Source organism: Solenopsis invicta, chromosome 6, assembly GCF_016802725.1.
Source record: "Solenopsis invicta isolate M01_SB chromosome 6, UNIL_Sinv_3.0, whole genome shotgun sequence".
Lineage (NCBI taxonomy): Eukaryota > Metazoa > Arthropoda > Insecta > Hymenoptera > Formicidae > Solenopsis > Solenopsis invicta.
The window spans coordinates 18,685,767-18,709,820 of record NC_052669.1 but is presented as its reverse complement, the minus strand read 5'-3'; the positions used below and the strand labels follow the sequence as shown (position 1 = coordinate 18,709,820).

The window sequence follows — 24,054 nt, the reverse complement described above, 5'->3', positions numbered from 1 at the left end:
TAATAACTAATAAATAAATAATCAATAATGAAAAAGAGAAATTAAATTGGCTTGTGTTTATTTTTATAATTAACATTTTTATTTATAATGATTATTGGTTTATTATTATCACTTAGCTTAATCTTACATTAATATAGTAATTTATTCTAATAAAATTTGTATAGTAGTACTATTTAAAGAACTAATAGGTTTTATAAAAGTATCGATTTTTTATAATAATTGTAAATATGTATATACAATGTATATAAAATAAATCGTTTTTAAAATATCTTCTATATATTATAAATACTTATATAAATACCTTATATATATAAATACCTTTTTATAAAAATTGCATGATTAACTATCAACTACTTATATAAAACAAAAATTAATCATTTGATTTTTAAAGTGTTGTTACAAAACAAAATGTAAAATTTTTATCTGTATTTTTTATTTATTTCTTATTTTTGTAAGTAACTGTTAGGCAAATGTTACGTTCAGGGAAAAGTGATAGTATTTGTGATTATAATTACGTGATAAAATAATTATGGTTAGGAGCTCCATTTTTATAATTATTATACTATTATAATTAGCAATAATAAATGTTAGTAATAATAACCTAATAATTTTGCTTTGACAAAATTTTACTATAAATTATGATAATTTTAAATATTAATAAAATTAGTAAAATATCAAGATATACAAATGGCAAAAATAAAATGAACATTTTTATATAGCAAGTGTAACATTTTTTAACATTCACTTATTATTCACATAGTAATAAAAACTAATAATTGTAATTTGTATGATTATTTAAAATGATTATAAATAGATAGTTGGTACTGAAAATGACTCTAAATTATGGTAATTGCAACCATTTTTTCTTAGTGGATATTATAAATAAAAATATATAATTGATGAGGTACGACCAACATGCGCAGTCAGCAATTTTTCCCTATATATTTTATTATTATATAATAAAAAATTATATAGTATTGTATAATATTATTATATAATATTTTGTCTAATTTAATTACATAATATACTTCGGATTTGAATTGAACGTGGATCGAATCGAATTATTGGTGCTCAGTTTTCTTTGTCATCCATACGCGACCTAATTATAAATGGATTTGTAAGTAAAGAGTACAAGCTCCAACCGCGAACTGTATACTCTGAAAAGGTCAAAGTATTTCAAATGCAAATCACATTAGATCCGCAAAGATATCGGTCAGTGTAAACGCGGTCGGCCGATATGTTAACTTCCTCTCGCGCGCCCTAATCAGTTTCACGTGACTGGGAGGAACGTGCGCGAAAAGTAAATTACAATTTCAATTTTCGCGTTTTCGTTGCGATGATGTACATTGCGGCCGCCAGTGTCAAGACGTGTGATTGAAAAATAAGTTGTTAAACTTGTTTCAATAAACTGATTACTGATCAGTAACTGATGATATTTTATCAGTTAACTGACGAAATATAATCAGTTATTGATCATTAATCAGTTTATTGAAACAAGTTTATCAACTTTTTTTTCAAGGGTTAACGTTCCACGCACGTTTATTCCATTCTGGTCGCTTTCCCAGTTGACTTAGAGCGATCTGAAATCGTTCGGTTCATGCATGTTCGCGGCGATATATCATATTCACGACACATTCAATGTCGACAGGTATCTTTCGCGGAACCGCGCCACGTTACACGCGCACCCCGCGATCTCGCCTTTCTTTCTATTCCGAGGTATCGAATCGCGCTCTTTCTATTTTTGCAAACGAGACGCGAACGCGCCGGACCGGTTAACGGCGCGATAGCATTAGTTTGGAAAGCGCGCGATTTATAATAAATTTACATAACGGAATCATTGCGAATGTTACGTTGCGCGGCCTTGATTGTATGTGTGCGTGCGCCAGTGCGTGCATGCGTGTTTTGCGTCACGGGTCAAGCGCACAGCGAATATAGAAGGCGGCCGGGTCTGAATATCGGTGCACCGCACTTCGGGCCGGATTACGTAACTTGCGCATTGATAAGGAAATAAGCGATCGCCTTGACATTGCCGACTCGCGAGCGTGATCCGGCAATGTTTTCGTCGAGGATCGATATTTCCCTTACTCTTCCCCTTGGCGTTGGCGAATGCGGAAATTGGTACTTCTGACACGCGTTTCAACGGATTATTACTCGTAACATTTTTCCCGATGTTAATCATCCATTTTTAACATCGCATCTTTAGCTATTTTTCTTTCGCTTTCAGCGTTTGCTGAATTGATGACGTTAACGCCGAAAGTATCTCTGTTGTAAGAGGAAAAGAACTTTCCTTTTCCTCTCCTTTTTAAGGAGAGCTTAAGGGGTCAGACTACCTTGACCGGATCTAAAATAAGCATAAATTCAAGATTTAAAAAAAATTTAACTATACTGCACATAATTAAGTGATATTTTACAGATACAATATATACAATGTGTACTGCAAAATTTTAAATTTTCATAGTGATTGAGCTCAAAATAAAGGCTGCACAAATAATACTTACAAAGCTCTTTCGCCGCAACATATGTAAATTTTTCTTGGAAACTAATAGGCCGATTGACTTCATTTTTGGCAAAGAATATTCTTAGGGAAATTATCTATCGTGTAGCGTACGGATTTTTTTTTTCTTGAAAATTGTGGAAAAGGGATCGATTTGAAAAAAGTTTACTTTTTTGCCTTAAAATGTTGAACTTAAAAAATTTATTATAAACAAATGGATTAACATATTGACAAATCTGATACTATGTACCGATCCATCTTAATATATAGAGGGTAGCTATAAAGTTCCGGGATGGTAAAATATCTCGAAAACTAAGCATTTTAGGAAAAAATGTTTCAGACAAAAGTTATAGTGTTTCAAAAGATCTATTTACTGATCTTATCAGTTTGACTTTGGATGACGTTGCCAAGATCAGATCAAAATCACATTAACTTTTTTAAATAGAACACTTTATTTTTGATTTCAGAATCTACTAGCTGGTGTCAAAACCAGCCTTTCCAAAACATTACAAGAAAGCTTATTTTCGTTTAGGACTTTTCGTTTAGGACGAGTTATGACGCTTGAAAGTTACAGTACACCGTAGCTTTCAAGCCTTACAACTCGGAAAGTACTCAACGAAAATAAACTTTCTTGTAGTGTTTTGGAAAGGTCTTGACACCACCAGCTATTAGATTCTGAAATCAAAAATAGGGTGTTCCGTTTAAAAAAGTTAATGTGATTTTGATATAACCTTGGCAACGCCATCCAAGGTCAAACTGATAAGATCCATAAATAGATCTTTTGCAACCCTACAACTTTTGTCTAAAACATTTTTTCCTAAAATGCTTAATTTTCGAGATATTTTACCGTCCCGGAACTTTATGGCCACCCTGTTAGGATTACTATGCAACGTTTATTGATGATTTTATAAATTTGTAGCTTCAGATCAGAGTATAATAGTTACTGTTTACGTTAGAAATATAACATTTCTTGGACAAATTTTATTTTATTTCTCTGGCACGGCTATATTAATAATACTCTAAAATGGCTCGTTGTCCTCGGGACGAACAAGTGGGTAACGGGGCTGTTTTTGTGATTCATCAATGCGATAGGGGATGTCGTCGACAAGGCATAATCTGTCAAGCACAGGCGCTGATGATGTTTACATAATCACGTGGTTAAATTGTTGCACTGTCCGTGCGCTTACGTAACTGGAATTCAATCGCATTCTCAGATGAGAAACAAGCAAATGTGTTACCGCTATACATCGCGTGTCGCGCTTAAGGGGAAGCTTGACGACGCTTTCGCACGGGGAGTTTGTGAAAAGCTTCGCGTCCGTGAAAGCTGCTACGACCTTTTATCACAGAAATTTCATTATTCATTTGTAGAGATATAATTGTGTCTTCTTTTCTCGCAGGTGCCGATACTATGAGGCCGTACGAATGGATGCGTGAGATATCCCGAGGCCGTTTCGAAGGTATCGTCGTTATTTGATATTCTCAATCCACATTTTGTTCTAATAAGTCGACACACTTAGAAAAAAAGATATTGAAACGTAAGAATCAAGAATATTTGATTTGATTTTATTTTTTCATTGGATCGACGGTTTAAGAGCCGGATTTTCGTATTATTCGTATTATCAGCGTGTGTCGATTTTGTCGCTTCAAGAACGCAGATGCTCGTTATGACGTGACAATGGAGGAGCATCCTAACAAGCTCTCAGTGCACCTGACATAACTCTTGTATCTCGTTATTACGCCGGCATTGTGCATCGGTTTGATATTATTCCAAGAAGCGGCAACATTTATTTCTTACGACGCAATTTCCACGTCGCGCGAAAGGCGAATAATACCAGAATTCATGAATAAATGCCATCCACTTAATTATGCATACGTCGATACGCCGTTTAATTGTTTTGATTTTTACGGTTATCACAGAGTCAGCGATAACTGCAAGTTATATCGAACAAAGGGATCGGCACTCGTCTCTTTCCTATCTTATAAAAAAGTATCGCTAGGCGATTGTTTTCCTCTCGCGTTATTATTGAACCTTAAGTTATTTCTTAATTCGCCGTTCTGTCCGTTTGAGCGTAACGTTTGCTCGCCCTCGCTCGTTCCGCGTCTTGACGCACGATCGTCGCGGAAGACAGGCGTCCAATTATAAAAATTCCCGCGATAGGCGGAATCAATTAAGACTTAATAATTAGGCGCTTTCTCGCGACGGTTTGCCTGCAGGCACTGATACGTTCCAGCCAGATGAATGGACGCATGGAAGGGCTCGATGCGAATCTAAGGGTGAGTTTACCATTAGCACTCCGCTGATCGTTTTTATACAGAAAGAAATTAGTGTCAGATCAACAATTTATTGTGTCATATATAAACGAGAATATCAAATCTTCTTGAAAGAATTTATCATCTTCAACAGATATAATTTGCTAACATGAAGAAATGTTGCTTCTTCAAATTCTTTCAAGATTTTATATTCTTATGCATAAAACAATCACTTATTGGTTTGATACTAATTTTTTTTTTTATGTAATGTCTTAACACTAGAAGTACTAAGCTATCATTCATCAATTGTTTCTATATTTTATTAATATTTTATTAATATTTTATTTCTTTTCTAAAAGATAAGAGTTTGAAATTCTTTAACTTTTCAATAATTATGTCCTTTACTGATAATTGATTTTTAATCACACACAAATAAGAATATTCTTGTTTTGAGAATATCTTTATTTTAAAAATGTTAAATATTGAAATGAGTATTGAAATGAGAGACTTTTAGTGTTAATTTTCGAAGAAATAAATGCTTTTGTTGATTGGCAACGAGGTGAAAAGTGAATCGAGGAAAAGATAATAAGAGTAAGACGACGTCACTGAGCGCTGGATGGTTCAGCGGCAAGATGACACAATGATTACAGTTGTTTCCGTGAAAGTATTGTGTTACGAGAGGAGGGTCAGTGTCAACTTACCAATTAATGTTGGAAAAACGAATTCCGGGATCGCCGGTCAGTTCGGAATTCGAGGATATAACTGACATTCTCCTCGGTGACCGAAGTAAATTGATACTCAATATACTTAAGAGGTGTGTGTGTGTGTGTGTGTGCGCGCGCGCGCGCGAAGACATGCCTAAGTCTTCGATCCCAGTTATGTCTGACGCGCAAATGTTAATAACGCTGCATCAATTACGCCTTTCCCCGATTTTTTAATCATGCCTTGATTAATGGTTGCGAGGTATATAATAAGATGATTCAGTTGCGATATTGACAGTACTGTAATTGTGTTAATTTTATTGACGAGATATCGAATGTTTAATGAATAAATAATGAGGCAATTATATGCTAATAACATGCGCAAACGCAATTGGAAATTGTAGGATTCGTTTCTTTCGCCAAAAAGAAAGAAAATATATTATTTAATGTTTAATTCTTGCCACTTTCTGTACGTACGTTAGATCATGGCATTTCTGAGTTAATTACTTTTTTCTAAGTATAAAAAAATGTTCAATGATTCTTAGATATTTTAACATTTCTGGAAAATATTTATATGGTTGTTTAGTAAAAAAATTGTACAACTAATAACCACACACGGAAAAAGATTATAATAGTTGCAGCAGCAAAAATCTATGTGCAACAAAATTTTTTATACAACTAAAACTTAGCTACCACGTACAGATTCTTGCTGCTGCAATTAGTCTTTTTTTCCATGTTCTTGCTTTTCCAAAGAAACTTGCAGGACAAAATTGTCGAATCGTATGTGCAAAGTGTTTAAAATATTTTAAAATATTTTTAAAAAATACAATTCAAAAGTTTATATGCGTTATTTAAAAAAATACAATTCAAAATTACGACTAATATCAATTTTTTTTTTATGGCTTATACCGGAGTTCCGCCGACCGATGCATAGAAATCACAGCACATCGCGAAAATGCGTTACGCTAGGTAAAATGAAAAAAAAACTATTGTGCATTTTATTTCCAAATTTTGTTGTCGGCGAAACGTTAACGTGCGGCAAGCGTTAACGAAGGTCAAAGTTCGTTATTGAAAACGCGAATAATTGGATAAATGCGCGCGCGGGTGGGGAGTGCTATGAAATCACAGTAAATTAATCGACGGCGGGCTGATCCTCGGTTACCGAAAAATCACGCTAATGAGTGGACGAGAGAGATTTGGCAGAAGGCCGAGAGGGGGAGGATCGGGAGCAGGCTGTGGTCACTTCAAACGTCAATGCCGATCGTAAACCGGGCCCGTATCACACAAAAGCGTATTGACGATAATAATTAGCGTTCCCGTTACAAACGGCCCTCGGCTGTACAGATGCACGCGCGGTCAAGGCGGGCTTAGCTCGTGTAATTAACGCTAATTAATACAGTGCAATCGGCTCGGTCGCGAAATCTCGGCGGCGCGGATTAAAGGGGCGAAAAACGCGATTAAGTAGAACGGGGTGTCTGGAAACGTACGTGTGTGTATGTGTGTGTTTTTCATCGATCGCCGATCGATCTCGGACTGACGCGCGACGGTCTTCTCCGCTTCAAAACGCATCGCGGCAAATCAGTCTGGTAATCATACACAGAGAAACATTTAGCGTCAAATGAACAAACGTTGTTTCATTGAAGCAAGAATATAAAATCTTGAAAACATTTCGTAATCTTAAATAGACAGACTTGCTCGCATGGAAAAACAAAATTCTTCGCACGGAAGGAGCAATTTTGCTGAAATACAAATCTGAAAATTATTATGTTGAGCCATCGAAAAAATTGTATCTACATAATCATTTTTGATAGTCCAGCATAAAATTATTTTCTGATCTGAATCTAGCTAAATTTTTAGGTGCTACAATAAAATTGTTTTTTCCGCTGATACTAATTTTTTTTCTGTGTGATTTATTACGCAGTTTGAAGGTTTTACAAATGAATAATCGTGTAACTGCAACTTGTTTCTTATACTTGCCTGGATTTTTTTCTTGCGATAATTTGCATATTTTATTTCTTCGTATTCTATTTTTTGATATTAAATACTCTTGCGATTTGAGAAAAAATCTGACAATTGGGTCAGTTTCTGATTAACACAGCTGTAATCACGGCGGCATAGTACACACAATTAATAGCTTAACGAAATCAAATCGACATTTTAAAAATTTCTCGCAGGTGGCAACGGTACAGTGACCAGCTATTATTATTGCGATACTAAAAGCGAATTGCGTGCAAAGGTAAACCGGTTAGCCAAAGGCTAACATTTCGAGTGTCTCTGTAAAATAAGGAATAAACTTGGAAATGCTTATAAAGAATAATCGCGCGGAAAGAAATATAACGATCGTTCACTTCGTGCCTCTTCCAGAATGTGCGACATTAAAATGTTAGCGCCAACTGATTACGTTATATATTATTAAAGTTATGTAAGGTATTAAGATAGCCAGCGTTAATTAGTTGGCTTTAAGTGCGCATATACAGTTACGTATTATATGATGAAATGTGCATTGATTAGCTCTATGAAGGCGTGAAGGGTACAATTCACATCGAGAAAAATTAAATAATTTATATACTTTTTTCACTCTTTTTACGTACACAGCCCATATCATTCGTTCACATTACATTTTTGTGGTCATTTTATTCGTAAGAGATTTTTCCGTGAATTTTGCTGAAGCGCCGCAAAGTCAATGAAATACAGCCAAATAGAAAAATGTTTTAAAAACGTTACGCATTTGAAGGGCATATCTACTGATTGCTGCCATTATACGCGCGATTTCTCAATGCAAGCACAAACAGATAGCAAGAAAATCGCGTGATATAGTTTTCAGGTTTGCAGATTAAAAATCGAGCCGTTAATGACACGTTTCTTCCTCGATTTTTATCTCTCTATTACTTAATTATTTTAATAAGTTTTGATAATTTAATTTTTGATGGATTGTGACAACCTATATGATTTACATTGACAGACAATGTTATATCGTTACACACTTTTAATAGATTCCCCCTCAAGGCTCGATCGATTTTATATTTTTCTCCTTGACGTCACGTCGTTACGTCAATCCGAAAATTTTTACATCTGACGTAAACCTTAATCTTAGTACTTAAATCTTGAGTTTGTCAAGACGATTTATACAGCTTTTAAGAGAAAAAAAAAGCTGAATGTGAAGTTTACTGCGCTGAGAAAAAAGTTGTTGACTAATTTTTTTAACTTGACTAAATTTCTTCAGTTCAAGCATTTGTAGGTGCTTTTCATTTACTAAATATTAGCGTTGTTTTATTTTTGTCATTCGTTGAATACCAGAAAAAATGGAACAATGTTTATATTGACTTATGTCACTAAATAGAAAGCATCCCATATATTTAAATTACATTGAAAAAATAGTTTGATAATAGCTACCGATTGTCAAGTGAAATAATGCCAATTAAATATTTGGTTAATTTAAACAAAAATAATTTTACTTTTTTAAATATTTTGTGAATATTACTTTTTTCTGTCTGTGTCCAAATTTAAGGCCCAATTTAATAATTCAAAATTAAAAGTTCGCTAGAGTCTTCAAATTTTCGGTTGGATTACGGAGGATTAAGTACATAAATATTTGAACACACTAAAGAGAGAGGGGGGAAGGGGGGGAGAGTACAAATAAACTTTTTTCTTAGTGTGACAATAAAATACAAAATTTTAATTTTGCAAATTACGACGAAAATTCTGCTTTCGCACATATTTTCATCTTACAATAAAAAAAGGATTTGGCAGCTATTACTAAATTTGGTAATAGTTATCAGATCCTTTCTTCAGTGTATCAAAACTTTGTTAAACTAACTATTATAATCCTCGTACGAATTTTTGAATAAAGTGGAAACGCTTTTACTTCGCGAATTATTTGTCAAGAGAATTCTCGGAACGCGACGCGGGGGTGGCTCGGAAACAACGCTCGGAAACTCGTGGCTCGTCGCGGGCGCAATTCCGCGGCGCAGGGCGGTTTTAGTCACTCCCACCTGTGCCGGACCACGTGGTATTATATCTGCCGCGGCACTCCGGTGTATTCGACAGCATCGCTGCTGACGACGAGTACCTCTCTCGTCGTCGGCGGAGGTGCCTCCTCCACTTCCACTACTGCCACTACCGTCGCCACCACCGTCGCCACCGCCAGCACCACCGTCATCATCACCCACCCGCGTTCTCAGTGTCAAGCGGACGACGCGTCTATCGACGAGTGCGTTGTCTACCGCGCGGGTTCGAGAGGAGAGTCTTTCTCCTCTGATCGCAGATCAGCCTCGCTCACCGCTCGACATCGCGCGCACCGACACTCCATACACAGAAAAGTAGTTCGGTAATAGCTACGAAATGTTAAGTGAAACAATGCCCAATTAAATATTTAACAATGCCAATTAATCTAACCAAATTGACTTTCTTAAATATTTACCAAGTATTATCAAACCTGGTTATACTGACTAAATATTTAGAGAAGTTAAAATTATTTTGAGTTGTATCAAATATTTGTAATTGGCATTGTTTCACTTAACATTTGGTAGCCTTTACCAAGCTCTTTTGTCAGTGTACCCATGATCCCGATGTCGGCAAACGTCGGCGAAGGCTAGACTGTCGGTCGTTTCTTCTGCCTTCGTCGATCGGCTGTCCGTTCGGCGTCACGTGTCGGCCAGCGTCTCTCGCGGAAGCTCGCGACACGCGACTCGAGTGGACTGAACTCGGTAGTACTGAACGGCCGGCACGACCTTGTCGGCGTCGAGGAGGCCCGACCCTCGAAGTACGAGGGCATCGTCCGCCAAGAGGAAAGGCGACGGGCCTTCTGGCCTCTTCTCGAGGATGTCGCCGCCTCCTCGTCGTCGGCGACGACGTGGATGTACGCGCTTCTCGGTAAGGGGCTTCTTCTCGCGGTGACGCGCGAACGCTCGCGACGTGCGAAGTACGGGACGATCCTTCCCATTGAGAGATGCTGGAAAAAAATTATTTTAGCTGCCTCCGTGCCTCTACACATCTGAAATATATACATTCAAAGATTATTCGTGAAATTCGTCCTCGCGGAAGCTGATTATTATTTGAAATACAGAGTCGTGTAATTTTGATTTAATTATTCGTATACGCGTTTTGACTCAGAATGTTAAATTGCGAATAAGAACATTTACGTAGTTGCAACTTCTTCATCGACATTCTTTTAAACAGTATGTAATTGTTCTTCGTATTTCTGAATCGCTATCAACAGATACATCAATAAGTCGTAATTTATCTACAAAGAAAAGCTAATAATTTACATACTGGTTTCAATAGTGATTTTTAAGGAAAATCGATTAAGTGTTTTCTTATTGATTTTTCTTGATTGAAAAGTGTTCTCTTGAGTGATTTCTGTCAAAACAAGGAACTTGTGTTAGTGATATATTGTGGCCAACCATTGCATACGATTTTCATCGATGCATCATGAGAGTATTATGCTAATGATGTGATTACTGAAAGATTCTCGTCACCTTGGGTACTATTTTCTCTTCCATTGTCGCATCGAAACGGATTCAAACACTGAAAAAAGTGATAGTAATAATAATCAAACTTGGATGATAGTTACTGAGCCTTAGTTCCAATGAAATATTTAGTTAATATAATCAAATATTTAGTAATATTTAGTAACGGTTTAATAATCGATTGATTACTATTGTTGCTATTAACATAATTACTGATATTTAATTATATTAACCAAACATTTAATCAAAATTGTTTCACCAAAGCTAGATTATTATTACTGAATTCTTTTTTTTAGGACTTTATCGAGTTCTTTACTATAGTGTTTTAGCAGGATTATTAAAGTAACTTTTCCTGAAACCTTGTCTTCTTCAATGAATTTATTTTTCAAATCCTGCGATTTAACATCATTTTATCGATGCGAAGTAATTTCCGCGCTTTCCGACATAGTGAATCGCAACAGGTGCCCTCGTCGAGTTTATTATGTCGATGATGTCAGTGACACCACGATTGCCATTCCCATTGATAAAGACTCGATGAAACACGGCGGTTATCGAAGGTCGCGAGCGCGCGCGATGTTGTACAACTCCTAGGTAATGTCATTGTCTCTATTATCTCAATTGTCACGCGATTGCATTCTGAGAAATTTTTTTCGCGTCATCGAACGCGCCGGAGGTTTCCTCCGAAGAGCGTTCGTTGCGGCGCGGCGCGACAGATCTTTATCGTAGTTTTATGTAACACTACAACTTGGATGAAATTCTATCCACTACGCATGCCTCATCTCGGTCGCGAGTCGTGACAGATTAAAAAAACCCCAGCTTGTACTGACGCTTTCGTAAGACGAGAAGATTATTTTAATTAAAAGAGATGTCCACGTACACACATACACATATATGTAGGACTTCACGTGCCTGCAAAAATTATTATTAAACCTTAATAAAAATCGCAAACGGCAATATATTGCGCGAGACTTGATGAAGAAGTATCATCCATGTTTACCCATAGTCATAATTTTAAAATAAATACGCGCGGTCATTATGATTTTATTACCGTAATTTTGCCGGTTTCTATAAAAAAAAAAATGATAGATGCAAAGTGAAAGTTGCAAGATAGAATCTAGCGACACCGTTTGAACGAGGATAGATGTCTGAAATATTACCTCGTGGAGAAACTTCTTTTCCTCCCACTGACAGCTCGCGCGTTTAACCCCCTGGAATTGGTTTCTGGACCTAAATCGTCCAAGGCGAGGCCTTCTCCGGAGAGCATTCCTTCTGTTTGCAGGTGATGTCGTCGCCGTCTATATCGCGTACGCGCTGTTAATACGCCGCGAAGCGAAATGTCATAAAAATGCGGAATTGCTTGACAGGCAGCGGCACGAAGTAGCAATTAATGCGCATCCGAAGGCGGACGATTCGCCATGGGATCGCGCTGATTGATCGCTGATTTCGTCCGCCCGTCGCAGTTCTTGCCGATCTAGAGCCGATCTTGCGCAAACGTCCTTTGTGAGTTCTCTCCAATGCTGAAGAGCAAAGTATAGATCGACGTATGTGCGAAATTTTTTGAACGGAAGATATATTAGTGTCGGAGAAGGCATCGATACATTACTTTCACATTTGGTGTAATTTTTCGGCACCTCCAGGATCCTCCACCAACAGTTCTTCTCGTTTCACGTTCTAGGAAAGGATACATGCCTTTCTCTCTTTCTCTCTCTCTCTTTCTTTCTCATTATTGCGTCATTATTAATACTCTACGTGCTGTCGACGCGCGCATTCCGGAATCGTGCGACGTCCGATGATACGTGCCCCAACCGCACTCGCGGCCGCAATCGTCGTGACATTGGCGCGCTGTCACCCAAGGCCGGAGATTGCGTTACGCACATGCGACAGATTTGTTCCGTCTACTTCCCTATTGTGCGACGTTACGACGGACGCGGCCACACGTTGCACATCGCGAATTCGCGATATTGAATTATGGAATTGATCGTCGACGCGTGACATCGGTGAGGAAGAGAAGAATACAATGTCGGAAGAATCCCCGTAATTTCTCACCCGTTTCGCGGTGCCCTCCACCTTCCAGGAGGAAATTGCATGATACACTTTGAAAATTAATCGGCCGTCTAAAAATGACGGGCTGGCTTGCAAAATCGCGCTTCGCGTGGGCTCGCGCAAGTGGATAATTATGCCCTGGCTCCCGGATAATTACCCGATAGTGGCTCACCGTATTTTACGTTATGCAAAATTTAACATCGCAAATTATCATATGCGCGGCCGTCGATATGCACGTACACGCTAAGAACGATTTTGTGCTGAAGTGTTTAAAAATTTAGCTAGATACAGATCTGAAAACAATTTTGTCGGACCATTAAAATAATTATGGGGGACATTCGAGCGTGCTGTAAAAACTTTTGGCATTCCAACGAGCAGTTTGGGCGTCCTACATAATGATTTCGATGATCGAACAAAATTATATTTTCAGATCAGTAGTTAGCAAAAATTTTAGATACTTTAGCAGAACTCTGTTCTTTCCATGTACGCGCGGACATTACGTACTGCTGTAGACTCTAGGGCACGGCCGAAGATACAAGAAGTATCGCTGCGAAGCCAATAAATCGTTAACATCGTTACTGAAAATTCATTTCGCTCACAAAGCTTATCTCAATTCGGTCGAGGCCGGCTCGTTTCATTGTCGCGCGAGGATAAGGGGAGCTTTCGCACGTTGCGACCGTTCTAATGTGCGTCCGAGTTGAAAATCCTCCAGTAGCAAATCACTCTGTCGTTCTCCAGACGAGGGTAGTCTACTGCCGGACACCAGCAGTGACGGCGTCGTCAAAAATGATGATGCGGTGGTCGCCGCAGGCGATGGCGTCTGCGTGAACGATCGCATGCTACATCAGCATCAACATCAGCAGCATTCTCATCAGCAACAGCAGCAGCAGCAGCAGCAACAGCACCCTCATCATCATCAGTTGCAGCAACAACAGCAGCGCTCGTCGGCGGAGCCGGAACTGAATGATCTCCTGCGATTCCGCGGTACTGAAACCACGACCGGACAGGAACAGGAGGAGATGGTGGCGCAGGAAATGGCACAGGGTTACACGCAGCTCCTGCACTCGGCGGTGACGGCGGCGGCGGTGTCGGCCCAGGAGCCGCAGGAATACATCTCATTAGAGGAGCTACAGCCGCGCATTCACCATCAGGAGCATCACCGCCCCGTGCACGACACTTGCGCGCAACTGACTACGTCCGCCTCGCAACTCTATCATCAGCATCATGAGCATCAACAGCAGCAGCAGCAGCAGCAGCAGCAGCAGCAGCAGAACTGCGATCAGCAACAGCAGCAACAACACCAACGAGATTATTACAATCTCTCGTCCGTGCAGGAGTAAGTTCGGTTGTACCGCTGTTGTCTTGTCGTATTCGTCGACGCGAACATGGTAACACCAAGGACGATCTTAATTAATGCAATGCCGCCGCAATGTAGAATAGAATTATGTTTGAGAACGGAACTAGGCCGTTGTTTTACACGTTATTTATCGCGATTGTGTGCGACGATAATCGATAAGCCTCTTAACATAATCTGCTGGAATCGGCTTGGAATTATGGTCTGTGTCAACACCGATTTGTCGAGCCAGTAATACCTGAAATCACTCGGGAACTAGTTATCCGTGTATCGAGTACGTCAATGATATCTGAACCCGTTTTACTCGGGCAAATTAGGAAAAAGAGAAAAACGCGGTTTGTATTCACGTAGTCATCCTAATAGACTAAATCGCGCGTCGCGTGATAAAGTTCATCGTGAATATTTTTTTATTACAACGCGCGTATAAAACAAAAGGCGAAACGAAGGACATTCTCAGTCAGTATTCACGCTCTGATGGATCTAAACAGCGTGCGTTCATAGTAATGCATTAACAGCAACGGGAGTAAAACGCGTCGATATCGTTTACACGAGATAATGAGCGATCGGTTGATAATCTCCCTTCTATCTCCACGGTTGCTACCGATTTTCGTTTCGATCGTCGTAATGCAATCAACAGGAACTAATATGGAGGCTTTCGCGCCTTCTATGTACTATCTCTCTTTTTTTGCTTTTATTCATTCCTTCGCACCCCGAGATTTTGTACGAGTCGTGATGCATTGCGTAATGCATCTCTTTATCATTGTCTCGTGGTACCGCGACGAATGCTGTTTTCATGCGTTACGTTGGCCACTCGATCAGACGTACTCTCTCAATTTCCCGTCCACGCCTTTGAAATTAATTGGTTTCTTTTTTTTTTAATGCAGATATACACGCCGTGCGATTCATGATTGATCTCGACAACCCTAGCTAACGTAATTATGTCAGGTTTTGCTTGAAAAGTTCTGTCAGTGAAAATTAGATTGAGATGAGATAAGAAAGTCTCATAGATAAGTCGCGCGACTGCACTTTCCGTTTTAGAGGTTGATCTGAAGTAAGGCCGGAGGATTAACTCGGATTCGCGAATTGCAGTCACTTGAGCGTTAGGTACGTTAGTTCCACACGCGAGTTCTCACCTGTCGCGTTGCATGCGACATGACGTCGCCGTCGGCACCGTTGTATATCTACGAATAAATAAATAGAATTACGCTAATCATCTACATTACATCATAATACACGGAACAATCTGCCATTGTCATTGAAATAGCCGGCAGACCTTGGGTTCCCGTTTTTTAACAAAAAACGAATATGTACGATCGTCGTTTCGAATAAAATCCAATAAATTTGTTAATGCCAAATTGTTGCAATAACAATATTTAAATTTACGAAAAAAACGTAATTTTACTAATATGTCTGTAAAATTTAATTTAAAATTAATTTTTTTTAAGCGCTGTGTAACTCGTGGTTGATCCTGATAACCCTAGCTAATGTAATTATGTTAAATTATGCAATCACTTTCTCAATTATTGCTGATGATTAGGAAAGAAAGCGGAAAAGTATAACCTTAATCTCTCTAATAAGCTTTAATAATTCCGTAAAATCATGATACTTTGATGTTTATTATTATTATTGTTATAGATTAATTTTGATCTCGGTTTAACTTACTCTTTATTTTTTTGTAATTCTTAAAACTAAAAAAAAATGAAGAATAAGGTAAATCAAAATCAAAGTTATTCCGAGCCATAAAAAATTGGGATATATAAACATTTTTAAATATTTTTTCAGAATTGTTTTATTGAATATATAATAGTTCTTTGAAAAGTATTTAATGCTCATTGGCATAATTACAACTTTTAAAAATGTTTAATTGTTAAATTTACATGAATTAATGAATATTATTTTAACCTTAGATGATCCATAATTGGGACTGTTACACATTTTTTTTATTTGCTAATTATATCTAAGAAAAAGAAGTCTTCAGAGAATTTCTGGAGGGAAATAATCAAGATAAAATGTCGAAATATTTTCTTGTTTTATTTTTGTTCAACTAGAAAAATAAAGAATAATCTTCAACTTTAGAAAATAATTTAGATCGTGCGTTTAAAACACTATACGATTAGCTGCATGATTAAACATCGGACTTGCCATATCCTTACATGCGTAAATGCGATTGACAACGCGATAACACGTTCAAGATTTAATCGATCGGCAAAAAGTTTTATACGCCTTCAAACAGGTAAGGCAAATCGAGAGATTGGATCAATATCGCTCGTAAGAACTTATAGATCGTAAGGTCGATGACGATAGTTCAATACTCCCGGACGTGACGTTAGTGCAACTATATAGTACATTACACGCCCCGCATACGATTAGCGTATTTACGTACAAAAATGTTATGCACTCCCATGCGAGCGCAACTTTCCCTATTCCTACGAGTCTTGGAAAATTTATAAATCTTGATAACTGAGTGGCTCATTACTCAGAAGATAGCGATTAGAAATTTTTTATGATATACATTTTTGTACGATTAAGTTTTTCTTCAATAATAATTCCTTTTACAATAAAACTTGCACATACAATTAGTGATTTTTAAATCTTTTTACACATGTGTTTATGGGAAACACTTCCCACAAGTTTCTTCATCTACGCTACGTAATTCACACACATCAGAACAGCGGAGAAACTTTATCACCTATTACGTACGAAAGTTACGTATTACATGACTCAACGCAGCGACTTCATCGATTTATTCGATCGACAGTCACGCTACATCTACGACAGTAGGCACCTTCTATCGCAACCGTGATTTTCGATTAACAATTAGAATGTCATCTGACTTCGCTGCTTAAAATTCGCTTGCAGAAGTTCGTGCCCTACAGTTTATTTCGGCGAGATAGGCACGGGTTCCGGGGTGAGAGAGCTAACCACTGCCTCGGTGGGGGGTGGTGGCGAAGGTCTCGCCCCGACTCCAGCCCCTGCCAGTGCCAGCAACAGCAGCGGCGGCAGCACCACCAGTACCACCACCACCCCCAGCAGCTCGAGCACGACCACTACAACTACCACCACCACCACCTCCACCTCCACCTCCACCAGCAGCACCGCCACCATCCCGCAGGTTGCAACGGGGGCTGAACCGCCCCAGCACATGGAGACACCCCCGACGATGGTCCCCGACCAGCAGGCACCCGCCTCCGGCCATCACTATCAGCACCATCATCATCATCATCATCATCATCGGCATCATCGTAGCACATCTAGCCATGGACTGGCGACCGACACCTCGAACGAGTTTACACCGGTCTCCAGGAAGCGGAAACATTCTTGCCAGTAAGTTTAATTTGTAATTTGTGCGCGAACTTTGAGGACTCATGCCTCTAAGGATTAACGGTTGATTTCACCAGTCTGTCTCGAATCAGACGATGCTGATTGAACTTGCGATGAGTCGTTTTACCATGGCTTTCCAATTACGAAAATGCATTATTAATACAATTTTAGTATCTAAATTTTTTTAGTAGGTACATTATCTATAAATTTTTTTAAAAATCATAAAATAAAATTGTCTAAAGTTATAAGTCTTACTCAACTTACTCTTTAAGTCAGAATTTGTGTATTATTTACTAATTGCAACGGTACACTTGTAACTGTGATCTCCTGTCTTTCAGTGATTCCTATTGGATACTCTTACTGATCAGAATCAGGGTGTTATCATTGAAACACAGTATATTACTGATCGATATATTTATAAATATACTGAAATGAATAAAACTTTACTCATCCCGATTTAGAGAGCAAATGTGAATTTGGCTCTCAAAAAGGGAGCATCAATTTAACGTTCAGGTGAAATCGATTGTGAACGCTTTTAGCACATCGCGTCGACATCTTCAATGAACGAATACAGAGAAGCGCTAGAAATGAGGCTCTCATCGGAAATTCTTGCGCGGAATCTCGCGCTACGTGGAACAACGTTCCTTTGTCCGTCGCGTCGGTACTCAACCGCTTCCCGGAGCACAAAGCCAGCGATACGTACGGCTCGTATGGCTCACGTAGGTGTGGAAGTCGTATCGCGGAATATTACACATTAGCATGAAGCGCGAAACGAAGCCCGCCAAATGTGCCCCGCCAAGAGTCTGGAGTCTCTCGTGAGCTACGGCAAACAACCCGCGACAACTAGCGATTTACCTTCCCCGCTCGGTCCCACCGTTCCCCTCATCCGCGTTCTCGATACTTATCGATGTCGATGTTTCGAGATATTTCGCGCGACAGTTCCGAGTAATTACTCAATCAAGGTGTCGGATACGTGGTCAAAGGGTTAACTTAATCGTTGCGACAGAACGGAAGATTTGCCTCTCTCTCTCTCTCTCTCTCTCTCTCTCCTTCTTGAGACTATGATCGGTCGAAATTACCTTCGGCAATTACTTCCGTTGCTGGCTCGCGAAATGCACTCGCGGGCTCTATGCAGCTGGTTACACTTGTCAAATAACTTGCCATCGAAAAATTGCAATCTCCTATTCGAACAACATCTTGCGTCCCGCTTGCATCATCCGCGTGTTAGGATCTGTTGAATTGTTTTGCCTCGTTTGGAATTGAGCCGGACGTAAAGTGCGCATTTTGTAGCGTCAACATTTCTCGCAATACAATCTATATGAATATGCAATCGTACAGAGATAATACGTATATCTATCTATCTATCTATATATGTATATGCGTGTATGTGAGAACTTGATGTCGTGTCGTTGAGCGTTAAGCAAAATTGAAATGCATGTGAGCATTTTTATTGTGGCAAATATTTACGTATTTGCGTGTCTCTCGTTTCCGAGGCGAGTCATTCGCGACGAAGGAGAATCGTATCGACGAATATTTCCTCACGAGAACGGGAAACCCACGTGCGACTTTTCGAGCTCGAGACACAAAGGAGAGAGAGCGGAGGGGGAGAGGAAGCTCTACATGGGCGAAACTTGGTGAAATTTGCCGTCAAAGGGGCAAATTTCACCCTTTGCGAAGATCGTAATATGCCGAAGAAATTGTTTTCCTCTGATGTTTCGACCGAATTTAGTAGTCGCCACGAAAGGACTTCGCCAATTACTACTTAGATTACTACGCGCGTTTAATCGGCAAAATTGTATCTCACGGGAGATGATAGTAATGGAATCGTCGTGCGTCGATTAAAATTCCGTGTTTAAATATAAAAAAATAACAATTTTAAAATAGTACTTTGTAATAATAATTTATTTATTATGTACTCTCTCAATTCTTTGGAGTGGAATCCTACTCTAAAAGTGTAAAAATCCTACCAGTCTTGATAAAGAAAGGATTTTCACACTTTAGAGTGGAATTCTACTCTTTTAGATGAAATTTCACTCCAAAAATTTTAGAGAGTTTTTCAATCGAATTTTTGATTTTCTTGCCTAAAATCTTGTTAAAGAAAACGTTCTACTGTTTGCCTGTTTCAGCGGTGGAAGCGATCACTTGGACGACCTGGGAGACGACGCCAAATCAGTTCGCACAAATGATGACAGTAAGAAGTAAGTAAATGCATCGTAAAGTATTAAAAAAAAAAGAAAAAAAAGAAATAGCATTCGAAAAAATCGGGTTTTCCGAGTGAAACCGCGATACGATTGATTCGAACTTTTAACGCAATCATCGATCGGCGATTACGTGGTATTATGTCAGATATTGCCAAGGTGAATGCCACCTTGACCTACCTCGATTCTTTCCTCCGGCTTCATCAGCGACGTCACTAAATCCAATGTATTTACTGCTGCTGTGCGATGCAAGTCCCCCTCCCCCGCAAAAGTCGTTCGGTCACGAAGTTTATCGCTCATCTATTGCGCACAACGGAGATAACAATTGATTCTCAAATCAAAGAATTTATATAGTTGTTGCAGATATTTAAAAAAAATAAAATAAAATATATGTAATTTAAAAAAATATTAGAAAATCTTGTAAAATAACTCTAAGAACTAGTACTCTTAATCTTTGAATAATTTCTTTGGAGGTATCTCTCACATTTTAGAAATAAAATTTTTATATAGTTGTTTTTATATATTATATTTTATATAGAGTGTATTATATGTTATATCCTAATATACTATGGTACAATTAATATTATATGTACCTGTTGTAGGAGAGAGTTGTTGAATACAACCCGGTTATCTAAAGTGACTAAATCGTACTTCATCAATGTTTTTACTTAATATAAACATTTAATGACAAAAATATGAAAAAATAAATAATAGACAAAAATTTAACAAATTACATCTTTTGTGCGTGCTAACAATACTCTAAAAAAATCATATACAACTAACGCTAATTTTTAATCAATTTATATAGCTTAAATTACATAAGCGAATCATTATCTATGTCTATCATTTTTTTACTTTAACTGTAATTTTAACTTTTGCATAAAGTAGTCAACACAATAAACGATTCTTTGTCACTAAAAATAAATCCACAATGGAACTTGATCGTAAATATGCATTTTTAGGTTCATTTGAGTTTAAATAATTAAAAAATGTAACGTGATAGAGCAATTTTACTTACAATTTGTTTACAATGACAAGAAATATATAAGAATTACCTGATCCGGTTTATAATCTAAAAAAAAAGTTTTAAATTTGTCGTATTGTAATGATCGCGATATAAATATAAATATGTTAATTGCAGAAATAAATTCAAGCCAGTTTTATTGTATTTTAACATGCTTACTTTTTTGATTTATTAATTATCAAGTATCTAATTTTTGGTTTCAATAAATTATTAATAAAACAAGTATTTGTTAATGATTTTTTATACTTTTCATTATTTTAATTTATGAATTCGATACTTGCGAATTTTAAAAAAATCCACAGATACGATTTAGGCAACCGGTTACAAAAAAATTAAATCGTTACTTTTTGCAGTAAGTTGCAAAGAGGCTAATAAATTAAATATGTTTATTAATTTAATATGTTAAATTGGTGAAAAGTAATAGAAACATTGTAGTAATAGGCACGTGAAGTATCAAGCTGCTATTTCCAACGTTTATTTGCGTACAAATCAGTATATCACAAGTAAGAAATATAATAAAAAATAACTTGAATGGCATGCAACTCTCTTCTATTTAATTAATATTATATTTATGTACTATATATATTTGTATATATTATATTTAATATTATATTCAACAATGATACACATAGATCGATAACCGGAAACTCCAAGTGTTTCGCATACGTTCCACAGACCCAATGAAGCTAGTATAAAAGTCCAGCGGATATTACGATAACTATTACGATATGTCCACTTGAATCGAGACATAATTATGCGATATAATAGTTCGGCACAGAGTCGAGATCGAGACCAGTTTTCTCCGCAATGTCTTGTCGCAACAATTTCTGTCGTGCAATTTGTCCCTCCCTCTCCCACCTTTCTCACCCCCCCGGGCATGATATGAATGCAAATTCTTGGGAAACAAATCAGCGCGTGCTCTGAAAAGAGCGTCGAGTTGCACCTTTTCCCCCACGTGCAACTGACACATGGTCTCTCGTCAGCCGTTGCATATAAATGCTGTTGGATCTATTGGGTCAATTACATGCTAATAAAAAGCAAAGAAATAGAGAGGGAAGGACGTTTAAAGACGCGCGTGGCTCCCGGTCCACGTGGATGAGACCTTCGTAGAAAAATCCGCTACGGTCAGCAGAGTACCTTACTACGCTACGCTATTCAGTAACTCTGCACATTCCGTTCTTTGTTTCTGTTTTTTGTTTACATGAAACGAACGGCGGTAATGGGAGTCCGCGCAATTAATGCAACGAACATTCACGCGAAAAAGAGGAAATGTGAGAAAGATACGAGAGGAAAAATAATATTATAATTTATAATATCGGGCTATGTCGCTTGATCCGTGACTCCTTTTCGAAAAAGCATAAAAACGTCGAGTTTTCGTAACAGCCTGTACATTATAATTCGTGTTTATATCATCGGGAAATACGCACGTGGAATGTTTCGGCTCGGGCCCTCTATTTTATGCAATTATGAAAGTTGTTACGTTGGACGATGATTAGGCGATTATTCGAAGTCTTATCATTTTTAATTCCAATTCCCGTCGTTAATAAGCTTATAAATAACGCTGTAAAACATAGACAACATATCAGCTATACATGTTTCTCATTAACACAGTCGCGATCTAGATTATAAATATTATAATTTTATGAAGTCTACGCGCTCGTTTAATTTAACTGGCTGTCTATTTAGACACAACACCTGTCGGTGTTGGGCACACAATAAATGTGACATTTGTATTTTCGCCTCTATTAAAAATTGGCGAACTTGATAGAACCGACATGCGTTTCTGTGCTTTCAGGCAGAACCATAGCGAAATTGAGAAGCGCAGGAGGGACAAGATGAACACGTACATCACCGAGCTCTCGGCGATGGTACCGATGTGTCACGCGATGTCGCGGAAGCTGGACAAGCTGACCGTCCTGCGAATGGCGGTGCAGCACCTCAAGACTATCCTCGGCGCGGTTACCTCATACACGGAAGGTCACTATAAGCCCGCGTTTCTCAGCGATCAGGAACTCAAGACGCTCATACTTCAAGTGAGTCGAACTCAAACGGCAGTTATGTAACGCCTACAAACGATTGCGAGAGAGGCTGTACTCTAAATTTAATTTAATCTCTCGCGATTACCGGTTGAAACGAATCGACAATAAATATCTTCCCCCTCTCCATTCCGCCCAGTGAATAACTGTGAAAAATCGATAGACACTTTGAATTGTTTTGTTATCTTATAAAAAGATTCTCTTTTATTTTCCTTTCGTAAGAAATCAATAGATTATGCATTTTCGCTTCGCTGCATCGTACGTCATTCGTGTCTCGTTCATTCTTAGAAGTGACATTTTTGAGATAAACGCGACGGTTACGCGCAGAGCGTGCCAAACGCGATCGTGGGATCGGATAATTCACCGAAACCGCAGTTCCTGGTATCGTTAACTTGAAATTCATTTATGACACGTATTTTTGCCGCGGCCCGTAAGAGGCCGAGCTGGTGTCTTTTGTAATCCTTTTGCACGAGATCGAGCGGAGCGAAATCGCCGGGTAACTCCCTTTCTCCCGCGTGCTACAGATTTTTACCCGGCCTGGTCTCGTGCCGCGGCGCGGCGAAAGGAAAGGCCCGAAGCATGTAGATTTATAGTATCGCGCTAATAGCACCCTATAGGCCGAGGCGCTCTCGAATCACCTTCAATTCTGAACCAATTAGCGTGAAAGAGGTTCCAAGTAATGGAGAACGTACGTCAATAGAGAGATTTTCTCCTGTTGTGAACGAGCCTGTGCACAATCATTCGTTCCGAACCTTTGGCTTCTCGACGAACGCATTGGATCACCGCTCTCTCGACCCTTTCCAAAAAAGATTCTGATAATAACATGTACTTGTAATATAATTCTATGTTATAGCAAACATGTATTTTTTTCTTTATTACCGCAAAAGAATTATCACAGAAAAAATTAAAGCCTCGTCTATTCTGTTTCCTAAAAATAAGCAAATTTCAAGAGAATGTAACTTAGTAGAAATTAATCGTAATAAAATTGTCTTAAAGCATTTTATAGCTTGAGATCTCTACTTTTTCAGATTGATACCTGCGTAAACAACTTATTAATTTTTCACGAAGCTAGATAGTAATAAAAATGGAGATGTGTCAAATGGCAAAACTTTTTTACAAGAATTTTTGCAAGTTTTTGTGATGTGAATTAAAAATAGTATGCTCT

At 38.2% G+C, this 24,054-nt stretch overlaps 1 protein-coding gene across 7 annotated transcripts in view; it reads left to right on the top strand.

Moving 5' to 3' along the window:
- Positions 1–24,054, top strand: part of LOC105204019 (aryl hydrocarbon receptor nuclear translocator-like protein 1) — a 40,988-nt gene that overhangs the window by 7,747 nt on the left and 9,187 nt on the right. For 6 of the 7 annotated variants that reach the window (XR_005574973.1, XM_039450318.1, XM_039450316.1 and 3 more), the window contains exons 2-7: positions 3,892–3,951; positions 4,709–4,768; positions 13,695–14,292; positions 17,170–17,634; positions 19,758–19,829; positions 22,649–22,886. Coding sequence is in view for 6 of the 7 variants with exons in the window: in XM_039450318.1 (XP_039306252.1) it covers positions 3,892–3,951; positions 4,709–4,768; positions 13,695–14,292; positions 17,170–17,634; positions 19,758–19,829; positions 22,649–22,886 (1,493 nt within the window). In the remaining variant the exon portion in view is untranslated. Of the gene's footprint in view, positions 1–3,891; positions 3,952–4,708; positions 4,769–10,301; positions 10,318–13,694; positions 14,293–17,169; positions 17,635–19,757; positions 19,830–22,648; positions 22,887–24,054 lie in introns of those variants that run through there. The other variant, XM_026134786.2, reaches the window with a different exon arrangement.